This window comes from Larus michahellis, chromosome 4 (assembly GCF_964199755.1).
Source record: "Larus michahellis chromosome 4, bLarMic1.1, whole genome shotgun sequence".
Classification (NCBI taxonomy): domain Eukaryota; kingdom Metazoa; phylum Chordata; class Aves; order Charadriiformes; family Laridae; genus Larus; species Larus michahellis.
Window position 1 is genome coordinate 46737950 of NC_133899.1, and position 11300 is coordinate 46749249.

At 41.2% G+C, this 11300-nt stretch overlaps 1 protein-coding gene across 1 annotated transcript; it reads left to right on the top strand.

The window, feature by feature from the left end:
- The first annotated feature begins 525 nt into the window (after positions 1-525).
- On the top strand, positions 526-11052 carry LOC141741579 (astacin-like metalloendopeptidase). The gene is made up of 13 exons (XM_074582425.1): positions 526-626; positions 858-882; positions 3171-3187; positions 3900-3924; positions 4867-4938; positions 5943-6077; positions 6764-6881; positions 7664-7842; positions 7969-8053; positions 8422-8549; positions 9093-9208; positions 9643-9868; positions 10821-11052. The coding sequence occupies exons 1-13, from the start codon at positions 558-560 to the stop codon at positions 10853-10855; spliced, it is 1230 nt and encodes a 409-aa protein (XP_074438526.1). The 5' UTR covers positions 526-557; the 3' UTR covers positions 10856-11052.
- The last annotated feature ends 248 nt before the right edge of the window (positions 11053-11300 follow it).

Here is an 11300-nt window from a genome sequence, read left to right on the forward strand (position 1 = left end):
GGAGGAAACAAAAATTCTACTTATATAAACTGAGAATATGAAGGATATCTTCTCAGGGAAGACAGAGACACAACCTCACTGAGTAGTCATGTGTTGTATGCTCCAAAGCAACACAATGGCCTTCTGCGCTTTCTGTGACAATGAAAAAAATCACCTACCATTTGAAATCCCAACAATACAGCACTCTGGAAAGTTATGCGGGAACAAGGGCTTTCTAGGTGGCATCAGTCAAAGTGAACACTTCAGGAAAGATCCTCCAAGAAACAGAGGAAGTGCATGGCAGCACAAGCATGAGGCTGATCCAGCTCTAGAGAGCGACATGAATGACAGCGTGAAGACAAGGGATGCTATAGATCACAATGTCAGCAATAGCGCAGCGGCCAGGAGATGCCCAGAGGCTAAACTGGCTGTTGGGGCTGCAAAAGAAGTTCGCTTCCTGCTCAGATCCCCATTGGCTGGGGCAGGTTTTTTCAGCCCTGGCAGAGCAGGCTCTGCTGGTATATCTAGCGGCAGTGCTCCTGGGCAGGCAGAGATAAGCACACGCGCTGGTCTGGAGAATGGATCTGAAGATGTTCCTAATCTTCACTGCATTTCTGCTTCACACTGCCCTGGGCTTCCCTATTCAGGTGAGAGCTGTTCCATGCAACTGTGCTCCATCTTCCAATGACCTGTTCTTCCTGGAGTGAAGCTGTTGAGACCCATTTTGATAAATTTCCTGCAAGAAAAATATTAGTAATTTAATAATATATAAAGCCAATCTAATGATTTACTTCCTCCCTTTGGCCTGATTTTGATTCTATTGCTGCTGCATTTATGAGCTATGGAAGAATAATGCCTTTTACCTATTGGTTTTGCAGGAGAACTATGAAAACAGCACAACAAGTAAGTAGGATTTATACTGTATTTTAAAGGCAACTGTTTATTCCTGACTGTGTATCACAAGCTTTGTTGGTGTGTGAGTAAAGCATGTGAAAGCGCTGACTGTCAGGCCTTTTGAATAAGGCCATGTTTCCTGATTTGTTATTGGGCTGAGTGCAGATGTGTTTTCACACAAATGTGCTTTACACATACTTTTGGGGTATGGTTTGTTAGGTTAATTTAGATGTGCTTTCACAGGCTCAAAAATAAAATTTTAATAAGACATTTTGATACCTTTCCATTAAGTTGAGTGTTACAAAAAGACCGCTACTCATTTGCCTCCTTGCCTACCTTAGTGCAGCAGTAAGAGAAAGGGAGTCAGAAAGCTTTGCTTTGTGCTGGGATAGAAAACAAATAGTACAGGCTTAGATGAACAGCTTTTGTCAACTCACAAAATAGAAGGAGGTAATTGCAGACCTCCAGAGAAGCCAATGGAAATAAATAAATCTGTAGGTAGACTTTAACTACAGCAAGAAACTGCCAGGTTGGGGGTGATGTGATGTGTTGTGTGAGATGAAGAGGCCTTGGAAAAATTTGCTTGACAGAGTCAGAGCAAGTGAAGTGGCTAATGAAAACTGACCAGTTCTTCTTTTGAGCTGTCATTTATGGCATGTCAGCAAAGGGACATCGTAAAATTACCACTCAGTGTATTTAGAGCCAGCAGAGGGACATGCTTGCTCGAGTTAAAAGTAGTCAGCCGCTGGGACTCAAAGTTGCAGGGTTACTGGGACAAATGTATACAAGGAGCTTTAATTTACCATTGTTACTGCTTTCTGTGTCTTTTGAGTCATCTTTCAATATTTACAGTGCAGGGAAAACGTGAACTGTATCATTTTGAAAGCTGTATCATACCAGATGTTCATTCGATCAAGGGCATGGCAGATGCCTTTTGTGATGCCTCATTTGGGTTTTAAAAAGGTGTTGCAGGCTTTATATGCCTAGGAATCAGAGACTAATTTCCACTGACTTTGACTAGTCAATTAATCTAGTGCCTCTTGGGTGCATGAATTCTGAATCCAGTCGACCCATCTCAGCAATGTGCTTCCCTGCAGAATTTTTTTAGATGCCATGGATCTCATTGATGTAGCTGGTGGGATGTAAATGAACTTTTCTATAATAAACCACTATCATTACAGTGGACTTCCATCACCATATGACCGAAGTAACAGTCTGGAAAGACAACCTGAGGCCTTTTTGGCTCAATAAAAGCAATTCTGTTGCAGGTTCTAGGTAGATTCTGAATAGGAGAAAGTCCCCTCAGTACGTTTGGGCAATAACCACTGTGAAAAGGGAAAGGTGCTAAAAAGTGTGACAGCACTTGGCACGTCTTCTATTGAGAAAATATGGTCAAAAAGATAAGGAACACGGATAGGCTTAGAAATAAGAACTATTTGCATAAGTGTTCTCTGTGTCAGTGTTGGATAGGAAAAAAAAGTTATGCCTTTATATTTTGACAAGGAAGAGTGCAATTATTGGCAAACTGGAAGAGATTGCTAGAAAGGCTTGCAGCATATCCATCATACTTAAGAACAGGTCAAACAAACTGTGGTCAGGAATAACACAGATAAAACCGTTTTTGCCTTGGGGAAAGCAGACAAACCGGATGACCTCTGGAGGTCTTTGCAATTTCTAAACTTTTATGGTATTATAACAATGAAATTTCTGCTCAGAAATTTATACATGAGATCATATTTTCATTTCCATGTTTGTATCTAGAAAGTGACATTTAGTAGAAATCAAAAGAGACCACACTAGAAAAACACCTTAGGACTCAGAATGGTTCCAAGCTGCTGTGAGGTACATACTGAAGCTGAGATTATTTGCCCCATGCTAAATTATAGCCTTCATCCCATTTTATAACTTCACTCTTTGACTCTGTGAAACCAGAGAGGATTGTTGAGCTGGTTAGCCTGCACCTGTTGCAGTGAAATCTAGCCTATTTTTGTCCTGAGTTTCCTTTGTCATTTTCCACACTGAAGCTGATGAAATGCTTTGTTGATTCTTAGATGGTAAATGACCAGGATTCTGTCCTTCAGCACAATCTACTAGGAATTTTCATAACTGTTTGTCTCAATGTCAGTTTAATTTCTGTGCCTATGCGTCAGTTGGTGCACCCTGTTCCCCTCCAAGCAAAGGGACCTGCCAAAGGCATTCCCATTGCTGAGGAGGGCCATACTATTGAACACTGTGAAGTTGCACTCAGAATCTAATTGACCCTTTTTGCTTGTCTTTTTCTTCCTTGCATTCTGCAGCAACAGAACCTACTGAGGTAAGGACAGCTAAATCAGCTCTTTTCATCACTTTGGGGTTCAGCATTGTGGAAAGTGAGGTTGAGACTCAGGTACTCCACCTGTATCTCCATCTCTGCAGGAAAATCTCAGATCATAAGTGTAACAGAGGGAGCAGTTTTCATTCCTATTCCACTTATTGCTCCACAATGTCCAGATATAGCCCACATCCCGGGAAGCTTTTGCCTTCTCTGCGGTCATGGAGGAAACTCAAATTCGCTTTTTATTTATACAAGGCAAGGGAAGTATGGCAATCTGTTTTGCTACAGACATGACCCCCACGGCTGGGTACCAGCCCCACAGTTCCCTAGAAGCAGTACCATGGCCTTTCACCACTGTTGTGAGGTGAGGGAGGACTTTGTCGGCAATTTCATCAGCCTTGCACTTCTACTAGCAGGGACATAAATAAAGCTGGAAGATCTGAAACTTACTCCACACTTCAGATTGCATTTCCAGAGTGTCCTATGCTGATTGCCTTTATGATGTCCATATTTGCCAAGATATCAAAGAAGAATATCTACCACACCATGGTACTTCTTTACACATAGCACAGTATATAAAAGCTGGAGACTGCAGTGGTGAAAGATACTTTCAGTGACAGCCTGGAGACTTTTGATCCTTTGCATGTTATATTATTTAATATTTATGTTATAATATAAAATGTGAGATAATACTCATGCATCATTCTTGCAGGTTACTACACAAGAGGATATATACGGTATGTATTATTCATCTAAATGTAAGTATTTGGTAGGATATGCTGATTGTTAGCCACCCAGTTACTCCAGAAAATAACACGTGCTTAACACAAATTAATCTTAAGGAATAAATTTTAAATGAATGCACTCATCATAATATTTCATGGAAAACAGAGTCTCTTCGTTTTGGCCAATGCTTGGCCTTGCTAAAAACCTCAGCTGTTACTTTTGCTAAAAATAGCTCTGCTTAGATAATGCCCTGACTTACGTCACTTCCAAAGGTTACAGAAAGCACAGAGGCCATGCGCTTGTGCTTTTTATTGATGTCAAGACTTCTTGCATAATGCTCGGAGTTGCCTGACTCTCCTTGCAAGGCCTAGGAGTCCCTGATGCTGGGACATCAGTCTGACCCATGGAATAGGAGGGCAGTTCCTATTTCATTGGTTTCAAGGTTTTTTCAAGAGGTCAGCATGCCCAGCAGCAAACAGCAGGACTGCTCTCCATCCTTTTCTGCTCCTGGTGCCTTACGTTGGGGGTTGGGAGTGAACTGTTCCTGCAGAAGGAAACCTGTGCTGTCTGAGTGCACAGAGGGAGCCATGCAGCCAGCTGGCCACTGGAGTGGGACAATACAGACTTACGAAAGTCAAAGGTACAGGCCTTAAAATGCAATGGCTAGGGAGGCGGGGAGGTGGGGGGAAGCAAAGAGGGAAAGAGAAAATGGCTCTTGGGACTGGATTAATGCCAAAATAACCACAGCTGGGAGGTTCACAAGACCGTGACACTGAGGAAATACCTACATGACTGAGCACTATGCCAGTCCCTAAATAGGTTCTGTAAGTTTTACATGCATCTCTGTAATCAGGACCTGATCTAAGTGAGCTCCTGGAAACTCATCCGATTAAAAATCAGGATTCGTATTTTCCCTGTGAACGAGAAAGTGATACTCTTGTATTTCTGCACAGAATCTCCATCGCCTACAGAGACCTACTCTGAGGATGAAGTTATTTTTAACAGAATTCTGAAAGTTAACAAAGGTAATGCCAGCAAAGCCCTACTTATAATGGGTCTCCCTGTTGCTTTTTGGGAGTGATATGGCAGGTACAATGTCTTACCACAATCTGTGCAAATATTTCTCCCATCTTACACACCATCATGTACGAGATGGCAAGAGACAGGCCACTGGGACTACTGCATGGTCTGCTGAAGCCCCATGGTGTCTCAAATCTATAGTGTCTATACTGAAGATACCAAGTGTGGAGGCAACTGAACTGTCCAGGCAGTTGCCTCAGCTTTATCTCTCAATACCTTTGTCATTCTTTGGACATAAAAAGAGAAGCTGGATATCTGGATGCTTTATTATTTAACTGCCTTTTTCTTGAATGCAAGCATTGCTTGCATTAAGTCATCATACGGCTTTGTAATGCAGACTCCTAGATAAGCTGTGGTCAGTTCTACACTCCTGCTCCCTGCTCCAGACTTCCTGTTCCTTGATTCTTCCAAACATTCCCTGTTTGTAAGCTTACCTTTCTCACATTTTCCCCTTCAACAATCATTCAAGAAGCTTTGCTGCTGTCTGTAGAAATGGACACCAAACATTCCTGCAGTCTCTAGACAGCACTCCTCTTTTTGATTTGCTTGCCCTCTTGGGTTTCCTTATTTGCACCTCCTGCCTTTGCCCAGCACCCTTCCTCGGCACATGTTTGATGCCGTTCATTCAATGTCACGTGATGGATGATGAGATAGTATCAAAGTACAGCATCCCTCTCACTACTGCAACTGCTTTCAGTCATTCCCTGTCTTGCCTCAACTCCATCCAACAGAGCTGGAGCTTCTAACCTCTCCTCTTAGCTAAAGAACACAGCAGCAAAGACAGGGAAGCAGATAATGTCCATCTAGCCCAATAGTCCATTTCTCATGCCAGCCAGGAGCAGATGCTTAGGGAAAAATAGAAAAGGAGGATGAGTAGGGAGTGACACTTTTCCAAATGTGCTTAGCAACTGTCCAGCAATCTATTTCTATGCTTTCTCTCTCACCACAGACAGCTCTCAGTACTTGCAAGAAGGTGACATAGCTCCACAAAGGAGACGCAGTGCCATCAACTGTCGCCATTGCAATTGGCCCCAGTCCAGTGATGGGATTGTTCGTGTTCCCTATGTCTTGGATCCTACTTACGGTGGGTGCAAATTTTTATTGTTATATTTTTTAATATTTTTAAATTTGATTTTATCCAATAAGCTTCAGGTAGAAACATACTTCTAGTGGCCAAAAAAATAGTTGATTAAATCAATTCTGAGGATTTACTTGTGCTGTGCAAGCACAGATGAATTGTAAATTGCAAAGACCTGAACGGGAAAAAGAAAAGAGATCAAATTTCCTTGAGATGAGATCAAATTTCCTTGAGATGTTTGCATCCGTGATGTTTTGGTCTGGTCTTTTGGAGACAAGATATTGATCATTCCTTCTAATGGTAGCTGCCAGAATACCTGCCTTTATAAGTTGCATGCCTGTTGCAATGTGGTTCCAATGGCCTTCTTTTCACTAGCAAAATAGCTTCACAAAGCTGTCTCCAAGTATCCAATCAGAAGATACATCAACAATCGCCACTATAATTTAAAACAAGTAGTTGAGAAAAAAAGGCTCCCACCTGAATCCATTTGGACAAATACCTGGATAAAGAGGATCTTGTGCCAGGCTACTAATATCTTAAATGAAATTCATTACTGAACAAAAAGCAAGAACGATCATGGGCTAATGTTTCTGTCCCCCATTTACCCTGTTTTTGAGCACACCTAAGTAAGATTTTAATGTCACGTGCCATTGTCATTGTGTGACTCCCAAAATTAACCCTTTCTTCTCCAGAGGAGAGCCACATAAAGGGGATTCATGATGCCATGGCAGAATTTGAAACACTGACTTGTATTAATTTTGTGAAGCGCAAGACAGAACGTGACTACCTCAGCATTAAATCTGCCGATGGGTGAGTTGAATGACAAATTAACAAGTTATTTCTAGATTGTATTTCAGTTCTTCACTACAGTCATTCTGTGTGACCTTAGAGGAAAGAGGAATGGATTTATTGAAGAAACTTTTTTTTATCACAGTGCCAAGGTATCTTCCTTGGATACCTTGCTAGTGCAAGGACTCAGAAGTTACATCAGGGGCTCACTGAAGACACTGAAGTGATGCAGGTCATTGGAAAGAACCATTAAAGTGGAAAGAATATCTAAGCTCATGTTTTCTATGTGGTATAATGCACATTGAGCACAGTATATAACAGATTACTGTAGGTCTTACTTGCACAGGCAAAACCAATTTCAACTTATGAAATAAACAGTTATCTGAAACACACAGTTGGCTGTCAAGGTCAGAATTAGAGCCTATGAGACAATTGTTCAACACCCATTAGCTTGAAAGTGCTATTCATCTTAGCTCCAGCTCTTATGCAGTGTTCAGTATTTTGGGGAAAAAATAAAGTTAGTTATTTCTAAGGAGTTAAAGTCACTGTGTACAAAAAGTCAGAATGTAGGAGCCTCCGTGCTAATGAAGGTATTCCAGGAAGCTTTAGTAATGACCATACAGTTTGTCATTTTCTACACCATGGTCAGGTTTGCCCTTCTGTAGACTCTGCGTATCGCAGTGGACAGGAAGGAATCCTTCCACTTCCACAAGACATGTGTGCAGCAAGGTTCTCTGTACTGTCCCTTTGCCTGCCTGACAATAAAAATCCCATAAGTCTTCTGTTGGTGTTCAATGTCTCAGCTGCTGGTCCAACTACGGGAAAGTAGGAGGTGGACAGACTGTCTCTGTGATGAAAGGAGGCTGCATGTGGAAAGGAATAATTCAACATGAACTGGACCATGCTCTGGGCTTTTTGCATGAACATTCTCGAAGTGACAGGGATAAACATGTAAAGATCATGTGGGACTACATCAGTCCGGGTAAGTACCTTTGAACTCCTCAATGTAGAAAGTGGTGTAGACACATCCTACTGTTCCCAGCTCTTCCTTCTTCCCTGAAGGGAGTAAATAGGAAGCATACTCTAAGTACAATATCATATATTACAGCTGACCGATCAGACTTCAAGAAGTTTGAAAACTCCAACAACCTGGGTCTTCCGTATGACTATTCCTCAGTAATGCACTATGGCCCGTAAGTAGCAGCATGGCATTGCTTTCGTTGGAACTCAAATCTTACACTAGAATTATTTTCTATAATAACTCCCTCCTAACTAAGAAAAACAGCGTAAATCAGCCCAGACAAGCCATTCCCTAAGATTAATTCATTATCCTTTAGCTTTCCATTAAGAAGCCATTCACAGCTGAGCTTGGGAGCAAATGAGGGCATCTTGAGATTGAGACTACTTACTGCTGGACATCTTAATCACATCTATTTTAACAGCACTGTTGATCACAACAACAAATTGTGTACAATTCTTGTTCTCCCTCCAAAGCATGCCATTAAATTCTGAAAGAAGAAATTGTACTTAAAGAACATAATTTTTCATGGTTTTTTTGCAGATACACATTCTCTAATACCACTGGGAAAGCAACTATTGTACCAATTCCTGATGAATCAGTACCTATTGGACAGAGGCAGGGACTGAGCAACTTGGACGTGGCCAAAATCAACAAACTTTACAATTGCAGTAAGTATCTCAAAGCCATCCTTTCATCTTCTACTCGGATTCTTCACAGAGATGTTTGGGTGCGCTGCAGAGGCAGCAGTTTCTCAAAGACTGTGATGCTGTTCTCCGAAATTAATGGTATCCGTTAGGGTTACTCTGGGAGAGAATGCAAAGGTGAAGCTGGAGGCACATTGTGATTAGCGACAAAATGCTTTCTGCTTCCAAATTAAATCAAACGCATTCACTATTGGCATAGGTGGCTGCTGTGTGACTGGCCTAACTGCATACCATGTTGTACGCTTCACTGTAGTAATTTGGTTTCTTATAGCTCAGTAGACAACTATAAACCCCACAGAGGGCCAGACATCTCTGTTCCTCATTGCAGTTTGTATTTAAGATCTGAGCCAACATGATTCTTCATTTTAATCAAGATGTACCAGTACTCTGAAATGAATGCTGGCAGATCAGAAAATCGAGACCAGTCCATTCGGAAGAGGTTGCAATTGTAAATAAGTGGAAGCTTCTGCAAGCCTGGTGCTGAAGCAACTATTGTTTCTTTCTCAGGTCGATGCAGCACCATTCTCGATGCAGCATCTGGATCACTGAGATCTGACAACTACCCAAGAAATTACTCAGATAACACCAACTGTGTCTGGCTCATCCGAACTCGATCCAGAAAGGTAATCACAGGTTAATAGTGGTCTCGGAATATGTCTGAACTTAATTCTTTCTATGTTAAGCATTTTGTGCTTTGTCTGTATGCCAGTTGCCAGATAAGATCTTATTCATGGGAGACATTTCAGACTAGTCTCTACTTCTTCTTCATGTCCTTAAGCTAGGTATGGGCAAAGACAATTGCAGAGCATGCAGTTTTGGAAAACCTCCATATGTTGGGCTTCAGGTTTGCAAAATCAAGACAAAGGAGTCTGAGCACAGGAGCATTCAGTCACAGGCCCATTAGGTCTGAACCCTCCAACTTCAGGGGATGAGAGGCAAGAGCGGGTGAGAAGTTCCAGTTTGGGCTTGGCTACAGTTTAGATTCTGTATTAAAGGACACTCCATGAAAGAAGTCTCATACATGTATATTAAAGGCTAGTTTTCTCTTCCCTTACAGATCTCCCTGCACTTTCAAGCCTTTGAGCTGCAAACAACCCGAGGCTGTCAGGGTGATTACGTTAAAGTTTATGATGGATCCAGCAAGTCTTCTGCAGTTCTAATGGACAAGACCTGTGGATCAAAGTTACCCAATGACGTAGTTGCTTCTAGTAATCTCATGCTCGTAGAGTTTGTCACAGATGGTGCTGATACAGCTTCTGGTTTCCAAGCAATCTTTACTTCTGGTAAGTCTGAGAACAAGGAGAATAGCAAAGAAAAACAATCTGTGCCAAATCAACCTTCCTCTTCACAGAGAAAAAACATTGTTTGAGGAAGTGCTCTCTACAAGGGCCATCACTTCCTACCCTGCTTTTGATATAATGGATCAGTCCTACACTGGTACCATTTATTCATTCAGGCAGATGGTGTTAGCCAGGTGATTCACTGTTTGCCTTGCTTCTCAGATATATGCCATTCCAAAGCATGTGCCACTAAGGGTAACATCAATTTAATGTTCCTGCTAGTGTTACTAGAAAGCAAATAAATCCTAATGCAGTATTTAAATATATTGCTTCTCTGAAAAAGATGTAGTTTTTAATCTCACAGTTCAGAGGGTGAAACGGATCTATGGTGAACCACATCACCCAGCCCCATGACAAGAAGAGAGGCAGTATTTCCATGGTCAGGATCCCTGGAACGTATCCATTTTCTTCAGTCCGATTTAATTAAGAATTAAGGCCACAACTATACAATTAAGTTACCACAGGCTTCCAAGTTAGCGTATATCAGCTGGAATAAAGAAATGCCTGTGTGCGTATCTGTAGCCTACAGCAACTGTACGGTAGTGCATCTTGCCTTGGTATGAAAGAAAGATCAGCTGTGTCATATGTCCTTGTATTTGCCATAGGATAAGAACAAGCACAAAGAGTTTGCATAAATCCACTAAATGCAGTAGCTTTTTATGCCCAAACCAAAACAGCTATTTTGCATTGTCTCTATGTAGTAACTCTTTCTGTCCATTGTAGCTATGGAAGGAATGAAGAATAAGAAAACTCCCCATGCCACTTTGATGTGTCAACAACTATAAAACAATCCTCATTGTCAGATAAAATGTGATTTAACATTTACATACTTTAGAGATACTACAGTTTGTTCAGAGAGCTCTGAAAGCTAAATATTCTCTCATTTCACTTACAGAGAGGACCCGAAGAAAACCTGGCATCCACAACTGACTTAATGAAGAAGAACCTATTCTGTGAACATTGAAATCATGTGTTTCCTACTTTGCTCCTATCCTGGCTTGGATCAGTGTGAAATTTAATTCTATTAAGAATCGAAGTTTTCATCTTCCTAAGAAAGTTTATTCCACAAGCCATATAAATGTATGAATTCTGTACATCCAGTGTGCTCCTCCTTTTGTCTGCACAGTTAAGTTATTACCTCTTTCTATTTAACAATTAAATAAAAAGCTTCATAAAAAAAAATTTTATTTTCTGGTACATATATATACACACTATCAATGTGATGTTACTTCTTAGCCCCTTTCATTCAGCCACAGGGGTATCTCTTAGGTATATCCCTGATATCATCATAGGTTTAGTTAGTTGGCTGAAGAGACCAGCTCTGAACTTCACATACTCATTTCATGATCTTCATGGTCTTGACCATGAAAGTCTT